This window comes from Rhyacophila brunnea, unplaced genomic scaffold, assembly GCF_057557595.1.
Source record: "Rhyacophila brunnea isolate RB1 unplaced genomic scaffold, BYU_Rbru_1.0 scaffold_16, whole genome shotgun sequence".
Classification (NCBI taxonomy): domain Eukaryota; kingdom Metazoa; phylum Arthropoda; class Insecta; order Trichoptera; family Rhyacophilidae; genus Rhyacophila; species Rhyacophila brunnea.
The window spans coordinates 39,697,384-39,720,890 of record NW_028232816.1 but is presented as its reverse complement, the minus strand read 5'-3'; the positions used below and the strand labels follow the sequence as shown (position 1 = coordinate 39,720,890).

Genomic DNA, 23,507 nt, shown 5'->3' with positions numbered 1-23,507 from the left:
GAAGGCCTGGTGATTTCTGTCAGCAGTCCGTCTTCTCCTGAAGAGTTTTCTGTGGTTTCCTCTTCACAAGAGCAAATGCGGAGAAGTTCCTGTTAAGACCCACAGTAGAATATCCCTCCTGATCCCAACACTATATAGTTAAAAAAATAAAGGCTTATAAATAAAGAAAACTCCAATTGAAGATCTACAAACCTTGTACATAATAAGCAAGGTCAATAATAAATGCAACTCCCATATAAAAAAAAAAAAAAAAAAAAACCTAACCTAACCTAACCTAACCTAACCTAACCTAACCTAACCTAACCTAACCTAACCTAACCTAACCTAACCTAACCTAACCTAACCTAACCTAACCTAACCTAACCTAACCTAACCTAACCTAACCTAACCTAACCTAACCTAACCTAACCTAACCTAACCTAACCTAACCTAACCTAACCTAACCTAACCTAACCTAACCTAACCTAACCTAACCTAACCTAACCTAACCTAACCTTTCTGCTCAGGTCTTGAGCGGCTTCATGCCACTTGACCTGAAGATCAAGCAGCTTGCAGAAGCATATGAGGTAAAGAAGACTCTCACCCTGCAGGACTTGCCGCAAGACAGAGTCTACCAGGGAACCGGAGACTTTTTCTCACTCCCTCATCCCTCGGAACGCAACCGCATTGACCATGGATACTATGGTCAGACTCTGCCTGAGGCAACGCAGAATGAGCTGAGAATCTTCACTGATGGCAGTCTCTTGAACGGCAAAGTGGGTGCAGCATTTGTACCTTACGATGGCGTGAGAGAGTTGCCGTCGAGAAAGATCAAACTCGACGACGTCTGCTCAGTGTTTCAGGCGGAACTCCTGGCGATCCGAGAAGCTTTGAGCTACGTTCTGAAGAAATCACCAAACAGATGGAAACAAATAACGATCTTGACAGACTGCAAATCAGGCGTCCATGCAATAACGGACCGAAATTCGGTCAATCCTATTGTCATGGACATTAAAACTGATATCCAGGAACTACGATGCAGAAAACAGAACGTGCACATCGGCTGGATAAGGGGTCACTGCGGAATCCTAGGAAATGAAAAAGCGGACGAAAAGGCTCGAGAGGCTACTCTTAAAAAGACGGCCCCAGATTTTGCCAAATTTCCGCTCAGTTTTGCCAAGAGGAAAATAAAAAGCAGGACTCTTCAACTCTGGAATGATCGATATTTGAAAGAAACGACAGGAAATATTACTAAAATGTTTTTCCCAACAATTTTCCATGCCTTTGATTTCAGGAGAATGCAGGAAGTTGGCTTTGAACTCACACAATTCCTCACAGGTCACGGTGGGTTCATGAGCTACCTGCATCGATTTAAGCTCTCCGAGATCGACAATATGACCCCTCAAGATGTCCCTCATCTTTTTATGCATTGCCCCATTTTCAGCTTCCAAAGACAGCAGCTGGAGGCGCGATGCAGGAGTCTAGATGAGGACCTATGCGACATCGGATCCGTGATAGTTCACAAGGAACTATCACGAAAGGTAGTATCATACATGATTAAAATAGTGCAGGATATTGGCAAAATAAACGAAGCCAGGACACAAAATGCCGAACACTCTTCAAGTGAAACGGAAGGCCTGGTGATTTCTGTCAGCAGTCCGTCTTCTCCTGAAGAGTTTTCTGTGGTTTCCTCTTCACAAGAGCAAATGCGGAGAAGTTCCTGTTAAGACCCACAGTAGAATATCCCTCCTGATCCCAACACTATATAGTTAAAAAATAAAGGCTTATAAATAAAGAAAACTCCAATTGAAGATCTACAAACCTTGTACATAATAAGCAAGGTCAATAATAAATGCAACTCCCATATAAAAAAAAAAAAAAAAAAAAACCTAACCTAACCTAACCTAACCTAACCTAACCTAACCTAACCTAACCTTTCTGCTCAGGTCTTGAGCGGCTTCATGCCACTTGACCTGAAGATCAAGCAGCTTGCAGAAGCATATGAGGTAAAGAAGACTCTCACCCTGCAGGACTTGCCGCAAGACAGAGTCTACCAGGGAACCGGAGACTTTTTCTCACTCCCTCATCCCTCGGAACGCAACCGCATTGACCATGGATACTATGGTCAGACTCTGCCTGAGGCAACGCAGAATGAGCTGAGAATCTTCACTGATGGCAGTCTCTTGAACGGCAAAGTGGGTGCAGCATTTGTACCTTACGATGGCGTGAGAGAGTTGCCGTCGAGAAAGATCAAACTCGACGACGTCTGCTCAGTGTTTCAGGCGGAACTCCTGGCGATCCGAGAAGCTTTGAGCTACGTTCTGAAGAAATCACCAAACAGATGGAAACAAATAACGATCTTGACAGACTGCAAATCAGGCGTCCATGCAATAACGGACCGAAATTCGGTCAATCCTATTGTCATGGACATTAAAACTGATATCCAGGAACTACGATGCAGAAAACAGAACGTGCACATCGGCTGGATAAGGGGTCACTGCGGAATCCTAGGAAATGAAAAAGCGGACGAAAAGGCTCGAGAGGCTACTCTTAAAAAGACGGCCCCAGATTTTGCCAAATTTCCGCTCAGTTTTGCCAAGAGGAAAATAAAAAGCAGGACTCTTCAACTCTGGAATGATCGATATTTGAAAGAAACGACAGGAAATATTACTAAAATGTTTTTCCCAACAATTTTCCATGCCTTTGATTTCAGGAGAATGCAGGAAGTTGGCTTTGAACTCACACAATTCCTCACAGGTCACGGTGGGTTCATGAGCTACCTGCATCAATTTAAGCTCTCCGAGATCGACAGCTGCCCGTGTGATGATATGACCCCTCAAGATGTCCCTCATCTTTTTATGCATTGCCCCATTTTCAGCTTCCAAAGACAGCAGCTGGAGGCGCGATGCAGGAGTCTAGATGAGGACCTATGCGACATTGGATCCGTGATAGTTCACAAGGAACTATCACGAAAGGTAGTATCATACATGATTAAAATAGTGCAGGATATTGGCAAAATAAACGAAGCCAGGACACAAAATGCCGAACACTCTTCAAGTGAAACGGAAGGCCTGGTGATTTCTGTCAGCAGTCCGTCTTCTCCTGAAGAGTTTTCTGTGGTTTCCTCTTCACAAGAGCAAATGCGGAGAAGTTCCTGTTAAGACCCACAGTAGAATATCCCTCCTGATCCCAACACTATATAGTTAAAAATAAAGGCTTATAAATAAAGAAAACTCCAATTGAAGATCTACAAACCTTGTACATAATAAGCAAGGTCAATAATAAATGCAACTCCCATATAAAAAAAAAAAAAAAAAAAAACCTAACCTAACCTAACCTAACCTAACCTAACCTAACCTAACCTAACCTAACCTAACCTAACCTAACCTAACCTAACCTTACCTAACCTAACCTAACCTAACCTAACCTAACCTAACCTAACCTAACCTAACCTAACCTAACCTAACCTAACCTAACCTAACCTAACCTAACCTAACCTAACCTAACCTAACCTAACCTAACCTAACCTAACCTAACCTAACCTAACCTAACCTAACCTAACCTAACCTAACCTAACCTAACCTTTCTGCTCAGGTCTTGAGCGGCTTCATGCCACTTGACCTGAAGATCAAGCAGCTTGCAGAAGCATATGAGGTAAAGAAGACTCTCACCCTGCAGGACTTGCCGCAAGACAGAGTCTACCAGGGAACCGGAGACTTTTTCTCACTCCCTCATCCCTCGGAACGCAACCGCATTGACCATGGATACTATGGTCAGACTCTGCCTGAGGCAACGCAGAATGAGCTGAGAATCTTCACTGATGGCAGTCTCTTGAACGGCAAAGTGGGTGCAGCATTTGTACCTTACGATGGCGTGAGAGAGTTGCCGTCGAGAAAGATCAAACTCGACGACGTCTGCTCAGTGTTTCAGGCGGAACTCCTGGCGATCCGAGAAGCTTTGAGCTACGTTCTGAAGAAATCACCAAACAGATGGAAACAAATAACGATCTTGACAGACTGCAAATCAGGCGTCCATGCAATAACGGACCGAAATTCGGTCAATCCTATTGTCATGGACATTAAAACTGATATCCAGGAACTACGATGCAGAAAACAGAACGTGCACATCGGCTGGATAAGGGGTCACTGCGGAATCCTAGGAAATGAAAAAGCGGACGAAAAGGCTCGAGAGGCTACTCTTAAAAAGACGGCCCCAGATTTTGCCAAATTTCCGCTCAGTTTTGCCAAGAGGAAAATAAAAAGCAGGACTCTTCAACTCTGGAATGATCGATATTTGAAAGAAACGACAGGAAATATTACTAAAATGTTTTTCCCAACAATTTTCCATGCCTTTGATTTCAGGAGAATGCAGGAAGTTGGCTTTGAACTCACACAATTCCTCACAGGTCACGGTGGGTTCATGAGCTACCTGCATCGATTTAAGCTCTCCGAGATCGACAGCTGCCCGTGTGATGATATGACCCCTCAAGATGTCCCTCATCTTTTTATGCATTGCCCCATTTTCAGCTTCCAAAGACAGCAGCTGGAGGCGCGATGCAGGAGTCTAGATGAGGACCTATGCGACATCGGATCCGTGATAGTTCACAAGGAACTATCACGAAAGGTAGTATCATACATGATTAAAATAGTGCAGGATATTGGCAAAATAAACGAAGCCAGGACACAAAATGCCGAACACTCTTCAAGTGAAACGGAAGGCCTGGTGATTTCTGTCAGCAGTCCGTCTTCTCCTGAAGAGTTTTCTGTGGTTTCCTCTTCACAAGAGCAAATGCGGAGAAGTTCCTGTTAAGACCCACAGTAGAATATCCCTCCTGATCCCAACACTATATAGTTAAAAAATAAAGGCTTATAAATAAAGAAAACTCCAATTGAAGATCTACAAACCTTGTACATAATAAGCAAGGTCAATAATAAATGCAACTCCCATATAAAAAAAAAAAAAAAAAAAAACCTAACCTAACCTAACCTAACCTAACCTAACCTAACCTAACCTAACCTAACCTAACCTAACCTAACCTAACCTAACCTAACCTAACCTAACCTAACCTAACCTAACCTAACCTAACCTAACCTAACCTTTCTGCTCAGGTCTTGAGCGGCTTCATGCCACTTGACCTGAAGATCAAGCAGCTTGCAGAAGCATATGAGGTAAAGAAGACTCTCACCCTGCAGGACTTGCCGCAAGACAGAGTCTACCAGGGAACCGGAGACTTTTTCTCACTCCCTCATCCCTCGGAACGCAACCGCATTGACCATGGATACTATGGTCAGACTCTGCCTGAGGCAACGCAGAATGAGCTGAGAATCTTCACTGATGGCAGTCTCTTGAACGGCAAAGTGGGTGCAGCATTTGTACCTTACGATGGCGTGAGAGAGTTGCCGTCGAGAAAGATCAAACTCGACGACGTCTGCTCAGTGTTTCAGGCGGAACTCCTGGCGATCCGAGAAGCTTTGAGCTACGTTCTGAAGAAATCACCAAACAGATGGAAACAAATAACGATCTTGACAGACTGCAAATCAGGCGTCCATGCAATAACGGACCGAAATTCGGTCAATCCTATTGTCATGGACATTAAAACTGATATCCAGGAACTACGATGCAGAAAACAGAACGTGCACATCGGCTGGATAAGGGGTCACTGCGGAATCCTAGGAAATGAAAAAGCGGACGAAAAGGCTCGAGAGGCTACTCTTAAAAAGACGGCCCCAGATTTTGCCAAATTTCCGCTCAGTTTTGCCAAGAGGAAAATAAAAAGCAGGACTCTTCAACTCTGGAATGATCGATATTTGAAAGAAACGACAGGAAATATTACTAAAATGTTTTTCCCAACAATTTTCCATGCCTTTGATTTCAGGAGAATGCAGGAAGTTGGCTTTGAACTCACACAATTCCTCACAGGTCACGGTGGGTTCATGAGCTACCTGCATCGATTTAAGCTCTCCGAGATCGACAGCTGCCCGTGTGATGATATGACCCCTCAAGATGTCCCTCATCTTTTTATGCATTGCCCCATTTTCAGCTTCCAAAGACAGCAGCTGGAGGCGCGATGCAGGAGTCTAGATGAGGACCTATGCGACATCGGATCCGTGATAGTTCACAAGGAACTATCACGAAAGGTAGTATCATACATGATTAAAATAGTGCAGGATATTGGCAAAATAAACGAAGCCAGGACACAAAATGCCGAACACTCTTCAAGTGAAACGGAAGGCCTGGTGATTTCTGTCAGCAGTCCGTCTTCTCCTGAAGAGTTTTCTGTGGTTTCCTCTTCACAAGAGCAAATGCGGAGAAGTTCCTGTTAAGACCCACAGTAGAATATCCCTCCTGATCCCAACACTATATAGTTAAAAAATAAAGGCTTATAAATAAAGAAAACTCCAATTGAAGATCTACAAACCTTGTACATAATAAGCAAGGTCAATAATAAATGCAACTCCCATATAAAAAAAAAAAAAAAAAAAACCTAACCTAACCTAACCTAACCTAACCTAACCTAACCTAACCCACAGACTTCAGAATTCAGGAAGACTCCGAAGAGAGACCAAAACGCTTCCGGAATATCTTGAAGCGAAACAAACTTATAAAGATGCAATTGCGAAAACCAAAATCGAGTCTTGGAAAAATTACTGCGCATCACAGACGAAAGAAACCGCTTGGTCAGCAATTCACAGAGTTCTGGTAAACCGAAGAAAGACCACTCCACCAGCGACGCTCAAAGATGGCGACGAGTATTTAGCTTCGGCTGAAGAATCCGCTCAGCGCCTATTGGATAAGTTTTTCCCGGACGACACCATACAAAATGAAACCAACGAACAGATTAACATCAGACGTATGGCGGAAATTCTACCCTACACCCCAAACGACCCGATATTCACTGAAGAAGAGATCGAGGATATAGTTTCAAACATAAGTCCACATAAGGCACCCGGAGAAGATCACTTCACCGCCGACATTTGCCTTCATTTCTTCAACGTGGATAGGTCATTAGTATTGGGTATGTATAACGCATGTCTCAGAGTGAGCCACTTTCCAGCACAATGGAAAATAGCGAGGGTTGTTGTCATTCCCAAGCCGGGAAAAGACGACCTTCAAGACATCAAGTCCTACAGACCGATCGGCCACATTTCAGTATTTGGAAAAGTACTGGAAAAGCTGATGATAAATCGGATAAACTGGCATTTTCATCGAAAAGGTAAGTTGAGTCAAAACCAATATGGTTTTACGCCCCAGAAATCAACAGAAGACGCTCTGAACGCTTCAGTCAACGAAATCAGGACTGCGCTGCAAGACAAGAAGATGATCATAGCAATCTCGCTCGACATCAGAGGAGCCTTTGATAATGCTTGGTGGCCATTTCTAATGTGCCAGCTGAGAAGCAAGAAGTGCCCTCGGAACTTGTTTACGCTAGTGAAGAGCTATCATCAACAAAGGAAAGTCATACTGCCACGCTCCAGAAGGTTACGACCAAAGGATGCGTTCAGGGATCATCTTGCGGACCGAGCTTTTGGAATTACATCTTAGATGATGTACTTCAGGAGGACTTGGGCCCTGGAACTGAACTGAGAGCATTTGCGGATGACCTGCTATTGATTGCTACAGCCAACAATACGACAGAGCTTGAAAATATGACTGAAAAGGCGTTGAAATTCATCACATCATGGGGCTCTAAAGCCAAACTACACTTTGCAGAAGACAAAACTAACGCGATGTATATTACCAGAAAAAAGGACCGACAGCCAAACATTTACATGAACGGAGTTCAACTTAAATACGTGGATCACTTTAAGGTTCTCGGTCTCACCATAGATCGCCACCTTAACTGGTCCAAACACGTCGACAACATTTGTAAAAAGGCCGCAAGCATCACGAACAAATTGATCAGAGCCGCCAAACCCACATGGGGTGCGTCGCCAGGGGTTATGCAGCAAATATATTTAGGTGCTGTCGAGCCTCTGATAACGTACGCTTCCAGCGTGTGGGCGGACGCGGTAAAGAAAAAAGTCAACCGTAAGAAACTGAACTCCATTCAAAGACAAATTGCCATCAGATCTTGCAAAGGATACAGAACGATCTCTCTAGTTTCTGCTCAGGTCTTGAGCGGCTTCATGCCACTTGACCTGAGGATCAAGCAGCTTGCAGAAGCATATGAGGTAAAGAAGACTCTCACCCTGCAGGACTTGCCGCAAGACAGAGTCTACCAGGGAACCGGAGACTTTTTCTCACTCCCTCATCCCTCGGAACGCAACCGGATTGACCATGGATACTATGATCAGACTCTGCCTGAGGCAACGCAGAATGAGCTGAGAATCTTCACTGATGGCAGTCTCTTGAACGGCAAAGTGGGTGCAGCATTTGTACATTACGATGGCGTGAGAGAGTTGCCGTCGAGAAAGATCAAACTCGACGACATCTGCTCAGTGTTTCAGGCGGAACTCCTGGCGATCCGAGAAGTTTTGAGCTACGTTCTGAAGAAATCACCAAACAGATGGAAACAAATAACGATCTTGACAGACTGCAAATCAGTCTCTCTACGCGGATTCGTTTAGTATCGCACTAATAGTGCGTGCGCACAGAGCTGGAGGTGGAATACAATCTTTTTTATACATTTTCGAACCGAAAACATGATTATTTTCGTTAGTTTTAATGTTAGTTTGATTCGGTCTCATCTGATCGGGTCGCGTTCCATTTTCACTAAGTTAGATTTGATTTGTTTTGATTTTTTTCGATTACGTTATGTACTTTTTGATCAGGTTAGGTTTGATTCTGTTAGTATAGGTTTTTTTTGATTAGATTATGTTCGATTTGGTCATTTTAGGTTTGACTTGGCCACGTTATCGTCGACTTTGTCTGCTGTGATCGCTCAGATAAAAAAAACGACCGTTTTCGGACACGCCACCTTCTCTCTACGCGGATTCGTTTAGTATCGCAGTAATAGTGCGTGCGCACAGGGCTGGAGGTGGAATACAATCTTTTTTATACATTTCCGAACCGAAAACATGATTATTTTCGTTAGTTTTAATGTTTGATTCGGTCTCATCTGATCGGGTCGCGTTCCATTTTCACTAGGTTAGATTTGATTTATTTTGATTTTTTTCGATTACGTTATGTACTTTTTGGTCAGGTTAGGTTTGATTCTGTTAGTATAGGTTTCATTTGATTAGGTTATGTTCGATTTGGTAATTTTAGGTTTGACTTGGCCACGTTATTAATCTTTAAATTATCTTTAATTAATCTTTATTGTGAATGTAGTTATAAACTGTAAAACTTAGTTGTGTTTTTTTGTGTTGTAAATTTTAATTGTGTCTATAAACTTTATTTTTAACAATAACCAATAAAAATCTTGCTTGGTGCGTTTATCATTTTATCATCAACCGACATCCTGATTTTTCGTGTTAACACACTTACCAACTGTCACCATCACACATATTATATGGACGCAACTGTCAACAGTGACCGCTTACTGATGTGCCGTACCAACTTAACCCCTTCAAATGACCCACTCTTGAAAACCTACAACTTACTGAGCTAGACCGAAGTGTTAAAGGCGGCTGTATATTTTGCACAGTACGACCGCCGACACGCGTACCATCAGTGTCTCAACATTAGGTCGTGGCAAAGAGCGAGCGTGGTGACTGCTGCGTCCTGACCGACTTGTCTGCCACTTTACCCGCCCTTTCCGGTGTCAATATTATATTGTATTGTATTGTATTGTATACTATTTGTACTAATGGATATGACGTATTCATGAGCCCTCGTATGATATAATTTCGTTCTGAAATTAGACCAGAAAATTTAATAAGTTTCTATTTACTTAGTAGTTGTAATCAACTTGTAATACATTCTGTGCTTCTGGCTGAGACATCGGTTTATGATGTCGTGGATCTCGGGTTCGAATCCTGGGTCCGGTAAAATACACATGTTATTATTCAATGTGTGTTTAAAGTATACATAGTTCTAATACGTTGAGCAAGTGGCTAACATCCATTTCTCGTAAAAACAAAAATCTGTTAATACAACCATCACTCTGTGGAGGCCCACGGTATGACTAGTTATTACGCCTGACAGTGTTTATAGAAAAAAGGACTCTTTTTTTAGTATAATATTATTAAATTACGAATAGGTAAATATATTGTATTTTGCATCAGTAACGCAAACATACTGCCTACCTGGACACAGGTAATATTTTCAAAAAATGTCGGCTTAAAAATGGGTTTTGTTAAATCCTTTGCGTTTATTCTGTTATGTTTTTTACTTCTAAAAACGCCTAGCTTATCAATTATATATTATAGGATACCGATATTGTCAATTGATGACTGTCATTTTATAAATTATGGTGAAGGGGTTTTCAATAAAACTCAGCTTAGATCGAGAGTTTTTAACCGATTTTTTTCAAACTTTCATTAGGTAGGTACCGATTTAAAAATTTACTAGATTTATCATCCGTTTCGAATAATATCAGAATTATAACATTTTCAAAGTCCAATATTTTCAATTTAAATCTTGGTCTTTTGATTCAGTTATCTGTGATAATATATCGTTTAAACGTGATTTTTGTAATTCTAATAAACACGAATCGAAAATTTTACTTATTGTTTGTAAGTATATGACAAAAAAAGGAGAGGAGAAAGGGAACTTCCCGAGATTTGACGTCACAGGTGCAAATTTCCCCCACTCTAAATTTATGTTTTCTTTGAATAACTAAAGAATCACTCATATTTTTGATCAAAAGATTACGTTTACATGTAGAGGTTCAAATACTTGTCATTGAAATATGGATTTTATTAACTTAAAATATTGAAAAGGGCCAAAAAAGGTCTTACATGACTTGAGAGCCAGACTCTTGGACCAATTACAGAAAAGCTGTTTATTTCCCAGCTTTTCTTGAAAATTATGATCATTTAAATAGGTAAAAATAAGCAACTTATAGATACCTATAGGTGGTACAAGTTTAGTAACAATCGTAAAAGTCCCTGTGGTACTTTCAACGTAGATTGGAAAAATATCTATTAATTCATTTATCGGGTTCGCGGTTAAGGTGATGTCTCTAGGTAAAGTTGTTATCGAAAAATAGCTAGAAAAGTTTATTAATCGGTAAATATATATTCAAAAGTAATGAGAAAAATAAAATAAAAAATTATAAAGCATCATGGAGTTCTGTATTCCAAAAATACGTGTCAAATTCGGTACATTTATATCGGGTGGCAAGAATGAATGACGTAAGATTTATCATCAAAATTACGATAAAAATGTACGTAAATCTATTACCTAGGAAAACGCTAAACGAAAATTGGAATTTATTATATCCTTATATCTTTTTTTTTCAAATTTAAAAAACATCGATTTAGAGGTTAAAAATCATGTAATTAAAATCGAAAAAACTCGGTTTGTACGCAATAAATGGGAAAAAACGTTTAGCGTTTCTATTAAAAATATTATTTATTAATTTTTAGGGTAGTTATTTAAATTTAATCTTGTATTTGTGTATATTAACGAATCGATAATTGTGATAATTGCCCAAATTGGCCCGAAATGACAGTTGTTCGTGAGGTGCTGCCAGCGCGGAAATAAATGGAACTCAAAATACACACACACATACATTTAAAATAAAGGTTCGTCAGGTATGAAGGCAAGCATTCTGTTAATTCTGCTCTGTCAATAATATTAATTTTCTGTTTGCGATATTGGAGCATATGTCAATGGACTACATATTATATCAACCTCCACTTTTTGAAATAGTGTTGTTGTGTAATTATTTCAGATATTTATTACTGTTTTGACGTACCTACCTTTTATAAAGCGATTTTAAAATACGTATAGTTTCATAATAATATAAAGAAAGCATACGAGCGAAAATGCATCAGATACTTCTGACACACATCAAATTTAATCTTTGTCTAGTGACTGTACAATTTATCCCTATTTATGTTTAAGTGTTTAAAATGTTATAAGTAAATAAAATTCGTCTATTCACGTGTTAGTTGCAAAAATTATGAACAATATACAATGTTAAAAATAATAAGAATTGTTATAATTTCTAGTCACAATATTATTCAAAGACAAATTAACCCGATCAAAACAGTCTCGACAAACTTCCACTTTACTAACTTTTGTTCTATATGTTTATTCTGGATACAGCGGCAAACACATTTGGAAAATAGCCGATATACTGGATTATTTGTTAGTTTGGGTTAGTTTAGGTTAGATAAAGTTAGATTAGGTTAGGTAATCCTAACAAATTATCCAGTATATCGGCTTTTTTCAAAATGTGTTTGCCGCTGTATCCAGGATAACCGACTTGTACCCTAACTTTAATTACATACATACTATTGTACTATATTTGGGCCATCAAACGTTCATAAATTATTATCTACGTGCCTATATAACTGTATGCCGTCCTGTCAAAAAGTGGAGGTTGATAATTTAGTATGTTGAAAATAGACGTTATTATTAGTCTCCGTAAAAGATAGGATAAACAATTCAGTGAATGAACACATAAGAGGTGAATTTGAAAATAAATTAAATTACAAACGATTAAATCAACTAAGAAAATTATAACAATAGGTAGGTATAATAAATTGTGTATAACCGTGGTATTACTAATTTTATGCCGTGATGCTTTGATAGTTGGACTTTTCATAATATTTGGATCACTATTTAGTTGCTCATTTATCTGCCACATCATAAAGTCGTAAATATTGTTTTTTTATGAAGCAATCATAAATACAAAAAATTAGGATCTACTTTTCAATCATAGTAGATACATAGGAATATGCTATAGATGTTGATAATTAATAATTGTTTATTCGAGATCTTCAGGGAATTACAAAAGTCCACACCTAGAAACCACTGGGCCAAAAAGGTTTCTTTTTATATCTCCAAATCCATTTCACTTACATATTTATAGGTAAAATAAATATAACTATCTTTTATATTTTTATCTTGCACTTTTCGTTAAAATCGACATTAGATTTTTTCAAAGAAATAACTTTCTGTCCTTTTCTTAGAATATTATGTAATCAGTGGTGCACTTAAGTACCTCAAATTCTAATTTTTTTTCGTACGTTTTACAATTATTTTTTTTAATTTGTCACTTATTTTGTCCTTGGGTTTGCTTATCAAGATTTGTTCGCATGTTTATTTACGTTTTTTCTTACCTCCAACTTCTTTTTTATTCAATTCGTTGCGTGTCTTACTTTATTCTTATCTCAGATATAGTTAGTTAGTTTATACAAACCGTCCACTCTGTGGAGGCCCATATGAACCCATTAGGATCGGACATGGTTGAAACGAAACGAATTGGGATGTCTATATATCGACTATGTCATAATTATAACTACAGTCGAACTCGGTTATTACAATCTCGGATATAGCCAGATCTCGGATGTAATGAGGAAACAATCGTTGCCATTTGGTATATGATTTTCTCCATACATTTATATTCACTGTTATAACGAGATACTTATCGGATATACCGAGCTAAAATACTGTTAATGTGTTGATCGTTTAAAGACATTTCGAAGCAATAAAATCCGATCGGACAGGATGCCGCCGGGGACGGATTACGTTTATGACACTAGTTGTTGTTTTCGCCGACAATAAAAATACCTATTCTCTGATATAACGAGTACCGCTTATTACGAGCAAATTCAGCCGGTCCAACCTTTCTAGTAATAACCAAGTACAACTGTATATTCCTTATTTTGTTAAATAATAATTCGAATGGCATTTGTTTTGCTATTCATTTAATATCATTTTTTTATTCCACCTCTAGAAATTCGATGTAATTGTCAATTGTTCAAGATTAAACTCAATCTTATAAACATTTGTACTTAAATGTTCATTAACTACTATAAATGAACTTTACTGTAGAAAATTATTTATATTAATTAGTATTGACAACGTAAAAAAATCTGGTTCATTGACTGGACAGGTTACCCTTTTATTGCCACTGTAAAAAAACTACGGTAAACAAAATGTAAAAATCATAAATACTTAAAATCAAATCAAATAGACATGTCAGAATTGTAAATATTTTATGGGGTCAATATTAATTGGAAAAATTTTTACATAGGTAAGTAAATATATAATAAATTTAAATGCATTTTTATCAAGCTTATGATTTTTAATATGTGGCGACACTCAATATTTTATTTTATATTTTATTGCCATCTGGTTGCGATTGACCAAAGTTTTTAGTAACAATTTTTAGAAATTCATGGTAAGATGCCTTTAGATGGCGTTGAAGTCACATTTCATCGTAAATTGAGCCGCCAAAGACCTCGCCTTAAGAAAAATGAAAATGTAACCGTTCAAAACGGTGCGTATTGCTAACGCGGGTGGTAAAAATTACTGCTCGAATGTATTGATGCAAACAGAATGGTGTAGAATCGAATTCAGCCGTTTCTTTTATACCGAAACTTCGCGCGCTAATTCTCTTCAGCTGGAAGTAGGTACAGTCAACATTTATTTAATTATATTTATAAAACACTTTAACTTAGAAGTATGACTTTAGATCTAACCAAGATTTCTACGACAAGTATTTATTTATAAGGTTTGAAAGTTACCTATTTAGGGTAACTTTTTACAATTTAAAATTGATCTGTCGGGGTTAATCGACAGATCTAAAGAACAATTTCTATTTGTAAATTAGGAAAGCAACTTACATTGTTAGAATTTCTATTTCTGAAATTCCTTCATCTATCTTTTATAAAGGTATGTACTTAAAATTCGTACACTCCTTATTATAATTAAAAACATTAATTTATTATTTAAATTAAGCGTATTCAATCAGTACTTACAAAACGTAATCATTAGATTTTAATTACGACAATATCTGATATCATAATTTATTTATTTAAGATATTTCATATTTGTCGCCGGAAAATACATCGCGACCCAAATTACGAAAAATAAAATTTGATTTTATATAATTCAAAATTGGATTAATTATGAATGGACATTTGTTTACAATGTTTAGCAAATGATATCACATAAGTCGTTTACAATTTATTATCTATTTTTAACCTTAATCCTATACATTTTAATTACTTACATTTTACCTTATAAGACCGTTCGGTCTTCTTGAAAGAAAACTCAACCATAGTTCATTCTGAGTGGCTATAAGTTGCTCAGAGTGTACTATGGGACTCATTACATAATTGTTATAGCTTTGTTTAGAGGTAGGCCGCCTAATTTCAAACAAAAATCGACATTTATGGTCGGACCGAAAAGTTGTGACGTCACAAATTTATTGCAAGAAATGCCAGCTGAAGGCGTGCATTTTATGGCCTTGTCAGTAGGTACGTTCCAATGAGTAGAAGGATTTTGTGCGTGATAAAGTAGTTAAAAATATTTTTTTTTAATCAAATTGAAATAAATATATTATGCTTGCGAAAAACACGTTTTCTAAAATATCATACACAGTTTTTGAAATATTTAAAGATTTGTCATGGAAAAAATAGCTTATGACACAGTTTTATGGACAAGGCGCATTTTGAAATTGGACGGTGTTTTTCAACCGCTGTACTGGTTGCAAAATACTACTATTGGAAACGTTTATGGAATATGTATGTTCCTCTTTGAATAAGCAATATAACTGCATATTCAGTTAATTTTTGGTCAAAACTGGACAAAATGAATTTTGGAAATAGGCGACTCAATTAGTTATCCATATCCCTAGAAACATGAATTGAAAAAACTGCTACGGGTTGGTGATCCCTTGTATGGAATAAGATACAATTAATCACAAATAAAAGGACAACAATACCTATTAGAAAAAGCATTAGATATATAATGTAATCGTTCTTTATATTTGCATCATCATCATGCAGCATTGCCTCTAGATGAGTCCGAGGTTCCTCATCAGGAGACCTTACGAAATTATCTTCGATGGCTGGTTGTATATTATGCTCGCCTGTCACATCTTGACTCGCCATCTTAACATTAATACTGCCTGAGCTACAACCCTAAAACAAATATATATTATTGGTTTAAATATATTTTTATTCAAAACAAAATAAGGTGTCATAATTAATTTTATGCGGAGACTGTAATGTCAAAATTTTCACTGCCCTGCTAAGTAATAAGACAATGTTTTGAAGAAAAAAAATTTAAAATGGGTATAATAATGTTCCCTACCAAATTGAAACATACCTACTTCATTAACAAAAACAGTGTTTTATGTTTCTAAATGGGGAAATTAGTCTCAATTTTTTTTAAGATTCTGTCAAATTGCTACATTATTGTAAGTAAAAACATAGTGATATTTAGATTAACATTGTGTTTTATTTACCAACGCAGAAACACTATATCTTTACATAGCAATTATCCTATTTTGTCAGCAGGCAAATATCCTTATTATGAGACGTCACCTTAATAATATAAGACAGGAATAACAAATATTATTAATCCAGGAGCTGTGATTGAATCTGTATACATAACAAGAGAGACGCACATTCTTATGTGATTCGTATATTGGAGATAAAAGTATAAGTACATAAAAAGTCATAGTCGGAGTCGTCGGCATAATATTAAGTTTGTTTTGCAATATATACACGATAATATATAAGAAATTCATGATTCCAGGTCCCGAAATGGAAGTGTGGTTAGAAGATAATGCATTTTTTAAATAGAAACAATTTTTACACACAAAAATGCCTTCAAAAACTGTATACCCAATCTAAAAATTAAGGATTATCTTAGTGTAATTGTAATATCAATAAAAAAGGGCATCACTGATTTCTAAAGTTTCTAAACTGATTCCAGAAAATATGGGTATATTTTGGGAAAATATTCAAATTAACACATACAAATTAACTAATTTATTGTTAGCCAGAATTAAGTACTTGTTCATATTACTAATATATAATAATTATACTTAAAAAACTCAGTTTATTAATATATAAAAACAATTTCCATAAATATACTAATTATATTAAGAACACATTGTATTTATATAAATATTGTAAATATAGAAACAGTATGAAACATTGTTTTTTTTTTTACTTACAACGACCATTCCAACCACAATGTGTTAAATACCACACATGTTAAAATACATAAACCAAATAGTATAATAGAATTTCGTCAGGTATACATATATTATATAGGTACCTGTATATTTAGAGAATAAGTAAGTCAATACAATCCAATAATTTTACATACTATAAGGGGAAAAGTAGTTTAAAACTTGGGTTCTCCTACAACAATTTCGCTAAAACCAGTAACGCTGTCTTTTTGCTAAGCAGGCCAGAGTGGCGGTTGTGGGGATTTACGGTGTTCGTATTCTCCGTTTTTAACGTCGTATAGCTGATTGAATATTAACTTACTACTACTTAAAACTACCATTTTAAAATACGTATTTGGTGGACTACTAGTTCACCAAAAATTTAGTATTCATCACTCTTGCGCCGATCGTTTTTTCTGTCTTTAAATGCAGATTTCACTATTGTGAATACATCATCACTGATAGGTATTTTTATCTCAACGTACGTATGGATATTCAGCTGTCCTTACCTTATCGCTGAGCAGCAGTTGCATATCATTCATCAGTGGCTCTGGGTGAGGCCGATTCAGAAGAGGATTCTCATCAGGAAATCCCTCAGGAGGATCTTTTCTGGTCTGTTGAATGTTTGATTTTCTTGTCAAATCCTTACCCTTCATCGAAATATCATCACTTGTACTGCCTGAGCTACGACCCTAAAACAAATACATTTTGGTTTCAATAATATATTATTAATCAAAATAAATTTGGTGTCATAATAATATATTCTATACGGAGACTGCAATGTCAATATTTTCTATAAATTACGATTGTTAACGTATCGTCTCACTAGGTGGATTTTAAAACCGGAAGGGTGAATAAAAAAATGTATGATTTATTTATTTATAGTGCGAGCTTGACATAGTTAAGTGCCCCACGTTTGTCATGTACATAATATCGAGAGGAATGGGATCAAGAATCAAAATCGACCCAACTTATTACGTTTTGAAATAAACTATGTGTACCCGAATGTGTACTTACCCCACCATCGTATTTTCCATAGTACTCGTACCTACTGGCAGATAGATACATTATTTGACTCAACGAAACAAGGAACAGACACTGTACTGTGGTTGGAAAGCAGCTGCTATTATAATTAGGATTTTATCCGTGACTGTCCGACTGGCTTCCTCTTATATTGTATCAGTAGCCTGAAGTTTAGAAGGGATCTTTATTTAGCTACATATTTTTCCCGACTTATACGTGGCGTAACTGGAAACTCTGCTAATGTGCAGAACTAACCTGCCATTAGTAATGCCAATTGAGATGAAAGTTCAAATCGCTTTGGATATTGATGTATTCCACTTATGTAAGAGTGAGTTAGGTGGATGTTGTTTTATAAGTTTTTAAGATAGGGTATATCAACCTAGTTCACTCGGTGTGCTTTCATGTACTTGCTTTTGTTTTTTATTATTTTATTATTCACTCACATTTGCTTATACTTCAATATTGTTAACACTTATTTCTTATGCCATGGCGTGAATGCTTTGAATTTTTAATTTCTGATGTTCATTATAATATGTAAAATAAATAAATTTAAATGTGAATAAAAACGTTTAAAATTTTCCAATATGCCTCGATGCAACGGCAATGTGGATGAAAACCACTTCGTGCCATAATCTCCAAAGTTCAGTGAAACTGAATAATTCAATAATTATTTACAAGAGTACAATGATATTATATGCAAGCTATAATTATATCTCTGTACATGTCGGATACTCAAAAGTCAAGATTCAGATTCAGATGGGGGTTTTTTGAAAAGCATGGGATTCGCGAAAGAGTTCGAAAGGCCAATGCTTAATTAACCTGCAAATTCTCATGTACTAAAATCGTTTGCAGGACACCATGAACGTAAGTGAAGACAAAGAGTATCCAAGAGCGAAAAAACGGGGCTAATAAAATCTACCAGGTGCCATTATTCACTTAGACATTTACTCCGCCTGACCTAGGTACTACTTATAGATTCTCGACGCTTCTACCGTAGACTCCCGCACTTTTCCAGGTGCATTCATCATACTCAGAGACCACACTTTCAGTCTAGTGATAAACACCTGGCCTGCAGGTATAACTAATGGTGTTCACCTACGTGTTATTGCGAACGGTCGCATCTACAAGTAGCTATCGAATGTGCATAGCATAACAGTCGGTAATGTCCATTTGTATCATCCATGTTGTGGTGTCTTTTAGAGATACCGCATCAGAATATTAAAGCAAGCATCGGATGTCCCAGATATTTGCACCACTTTATGAGTGCCACGGGTTTTCAATTCCAATGTAAAACACACGTTAGAGTGAATTTAAACATAATCACACCTGCACAAGTCTAAAACTCTATAGGGTTATAGGTGGAATGTCTTCTAGACATTTGCCATAATTTTGTATAAATCATTACCAACCAAACAAAATAAAAAAGGTATTAATCAAAAGGTGAATTAACCACCTTCCTTCCATTTATGAGCACAAAGTCCTCGATGGTTTCCGCCGCTATAAGCTTCCCTTGGAGGCGGTACAGAACCCCCAGGTTCCTGAGGATTGCCATGATGGTGGAATCCACTTCCGCCTCGTGCCGTCCGCCGTACTCGCTGCCCTTCTGCCGGTGCCTGTTTTCTTTCCGCTCCTCCGCCACTTGCCATATCGGCTTGTTGTCACCTGTCACATCAATGTTATAATATTATAATACTGTATCAAATATGGGTACATGTTACAGCCATCTATTTCTGATACAACAGTTCACAGTGAACTGTGATATGATCAAATGTATAATAATATGTTCGCATTTCCGGGGACGAACAATTATTATAATTTGAAAGATGACTCATCAAATTCAACTTGATTTATGTTATTTACCTGAAAGCGTTCCATGACCTTCGAAAAACTATATCAGTAATAAAAAATCATTAACCGATTGGCTCAATATGATTTCATAATATATAGATCCGATCCTCTTTTTGCACGGTTTAAAAAAAGTAACGATTATTTTTTTATTTACACTGATTTTTTTGCTTTAACACGGTTTAAAAAAACTAAAAAGAATAAAAATACGTATGTATGCACATATCTATCAAAATATTGCGTTGCAATTGACCGCACGCCACTGGTGCATACATATTATGTTGTCATCGGATGCCGCCCCAGACATACGTACGTACATACATGGCGCCACTAGTCAGTCACTTCGGGTTCGATACGAGGGACGCGCCGCGTGCTTCGGCGTTAGCGTCATTAAATATTTCCAGCGATGAGACTGATCTTTCGCCATCGAAAAACAACAGTGAACTGGCACGTTTATTTTCAAAAGTAGCGACACTGAATGAATATATTTCTCTATGCTAAATTTAATTTAAATCGAAAACAATGTATTTTTATGTATAAATAATAAATAAATTCGATTTATTTTTGAGTTCAAGAATTTCGTATTGATGGTTGATTTTAAGTAGTGGAACCTATCAACCATTTTTGTATGGGCACCTTATATATCTTATGTAGTCGGTTCACGGTAGTCTTTGGAACGTATCCCCCGCAAAAAGAGGATCGGGTGTATACACTGCCAATTTTATAAAATTAAATCAATCTAAAATACGTTTTGGTTTACTATATTTTGGTTGGATAAGTAAAAAACCGAAAAAATTCCAACGTTACAAGAGGGCAAAATGAAATAATAATTTTATTGGTTTCGTATACTCAATTAAAAGTCAAAATATATTTGTTTGTATGTTTGCTTGATTTCCATTCCCCACTTCATATGAGCCCGTTAAAGTCATAGTGGTGTAAGTCACATTTTTTAAATTTTTGACCTAAGTGCTGAATTAATATCTGCTTATGTCAAACTGTTTAAAGTAAACCTGAAGCAAGTCATAATATCACAATACTATCAATAGATGGCAGTACAAGTTTGACTGATCAACGAAATAGCCGTTTGGTTGACAGGACAGGACAGTGGTGTAAGTCAGACTTGCACCACTGTGTTTGTTATCGTTTCCAGTCAATCACATCTTACGCGTGTTTGTAGCAGTGTTATCACTATTATTTACGCTGTTGTTAAAGTTATTTTTTCTGCATTACATCTATTTGTAATATGGATTTGGAGAGAAATGAGCCAGATGCTTTGGAAAATATAGAATTTACCGATGAATGGGATCCTACTGAAGGGGACTCGGATTTCGGGTCGATTGAAATCTACACAAAATGAAAACCATTTACGTACTTGATGATAAGATTGGTATGATGCCATAACTAAATGCAGAAAAAAAGTCATTCCAACTCGCCAAAATGACTAAAGAAGACTTTAAATCAGTTGCTAGCCTGAATCAATGCATCACTAAAAGGGAAAAAAATGATTATAATTATCCAGTCAACTGGTTTAAAATCCAATGTATAAGGTTTATAAAAGGCCGGCCATACACAATGTTTTACAAAGAAGCTCTGAATGAAGATTTTCCATTTTATATGCTAGATTTAATGCCGGCGAGGACAGGAAGACGATGCTCTCTTGGACATGTCACTCAAGGAAATTTGTACCACCAGCCAAGAAGTGTAACCCAGGAGGAAAAAAAAGACATGTTAGATCAGTGTTTCCCAACCTTATTTGTGCCATGCCCCACTTCAATGCATCAAAAATCTCCATGCCCCCTATCAAAATTTAACAAGTATTGATGATTTGCGCATTGCCGCCCAAAACATTCAAATTGCCCCCCGTTGGGAATGTTGGGAAACACTGTGTTAGATCTTATTCAATTCATATCATCGATCCATCATACATTCTTTCAATCACTACAAGCATCTGGAGTCGTAGAGGAAGATGTTGGTCCATTGGAAATCGTAGCTTCAGAAGATACATGAAGAGGACAGTCATTTTTTTTTTTAATTTACTTCATGAATATTTTTCGAGTCAGTTTTTCAATATTATATGTTGGTTTTTACTTTATTCATCTTTATTAAAGGTTTTAAACAAACCAAATGCATTTTTTAAAATTTCAATTACCTAACTAAAAAAACAAAATGGTGTAAGTTTTTTCGGAATGCGACAAATGGTACTTTTGTAGAAAAAATACACAAAATTTCAGTTTCTCTAACTTCGGACATGCCTCTAGATAATATTTACATCCTTAAAATAACGAGTTTAATGCTCCGTAATTTAATTCAGCGTTTCTAATAAAACTCTTTGTTTCTCAAAATGACAACAACCTTTCTTGCCTGTTCCGATTTTGAATTTTCATGACAAATCAAGATAAATTTTGCATATTTTGGATACACTGTCATAAGCGGTGAAGTGAATCGGTTATCGACCCGGGATTTTTTTCCAAAACGGTACTCGCTCCGGTCTTCTCATTATACATAAACGTCATCAATAGGCGCGTACTGACTGAGCAAGCAGCCTCGGGCATTTGCCTCGAGGCAGCTCGAAAAAAAACGAACGTCATGCGAGGCAGCGGCGCGCAGCACCTTTGAGCATCAATAAACCGAGAACGATTGGATCGGGTCGCGGCAATGCTCGGGCGAGGCAGCGCGTACGTTTGCTTCGGGCGAGTCGCGTACTGACTGTTAGCTGCCTCGCCATCACGCGAGGCTGCTCGCTCAGTCAGTACGCACATAATCACGTAAATGTAAAAAATTACGTCGTTGTTGTTTGCAGCGGCGCGTTTGTTTGACGCAAATGATTTAACCGATTCGTCAGAACACTCGAACGTCGGCGCTGACGTCGCAAGCTGTAACAACAATGGAAGTTTATATAGGTATTATGTAGACTGCGAAAATTATAACTTGAAGTGTCATGGGCTCCGTCGTGGCGCAGCGATATAATATTATGAAAGAATTGTCAGTATAAGGAAATTTTTTCCCCTATTTTGGTTCAGAATGTTCTACCTGACCAGAGTTGCCAGACGTCCCTATTTGAGCGGGATTGTCCCGAGCTCAACAGACAAATCCCGACTTGGATGCGGATGATTCCGCGCAAGCGCACACGCCACGTATTCGCACTGCGCCTCTGAGTACTGTCATAATAGGTAGATAAACTTACTGTCATTTTGAAAATTGAAAACAAACCGGTTAAATAGATGTTCTGCGGTCCACATCATATTTTATAGTACATACTGATTGTAATAAACAAAGTGTTGTTTTGTGGTTCTTGGTTTTTTCTTGTTTCTGAGATTTTTGTGTTCGCTATTTTACTTGACGCCATTTTGGAATGAATCGAGTATTTCACTTTCGGTGACACGTGTAAACAAAAATTGAATGCCTGTATCCAATTCCCTGCGGAAGATCATCCGCAGTGACTCATGTGAATGAGCCTTAACCTACTATTTCATCATTTTTTCTTATTTAAACACAAAACAAAAATCACCATTTCCAATAATTATTATCGATCTACTAATTCATTGTCATGTAATTAAGTAAATATGTCAGAATGAAATTTATTTGACAGAAAATAAAAGAACACTAAATTGAATCCAGAAATCAACAAACATAT

General features: G+C 37.2%; 2 protein-coding genes across 2 annotated transcripts; both read left to right on the top strand.

The window, feature by feature from the left end:
- The first annotated feature begins 521 nt into the window (after window positions 1–521).
- LOC147074724 (uncharacterized) lies at window positions 522–1,706 on the top strand. The gene has a single exon (XM_085943457.1). It carries the CDS (start codon window positions 522–524, stop codon window positions 1,704–1,706), a length of 1,185 nt encoding a protein of 394 aa, XP_085799583.1.
- A 234-nt stretch (window positions 1,707–1,940) lies between these two features.
- Window positions 1,941–3,140, top strand: LOC147074723 (uncharacterized). Its single transcript, XM_085943456.1, has one exon. The coding sequence runs from the start codon at window positions 1,941–1,943 to the stop codon at window positions 3,138–3,140; it is 1,200 nt and encodes a 399-aa protein (XP_085799582.1).
- The last annotated feature ends 20,367 nt before the right edge of the window (window positions 3,141–23,507 follow it).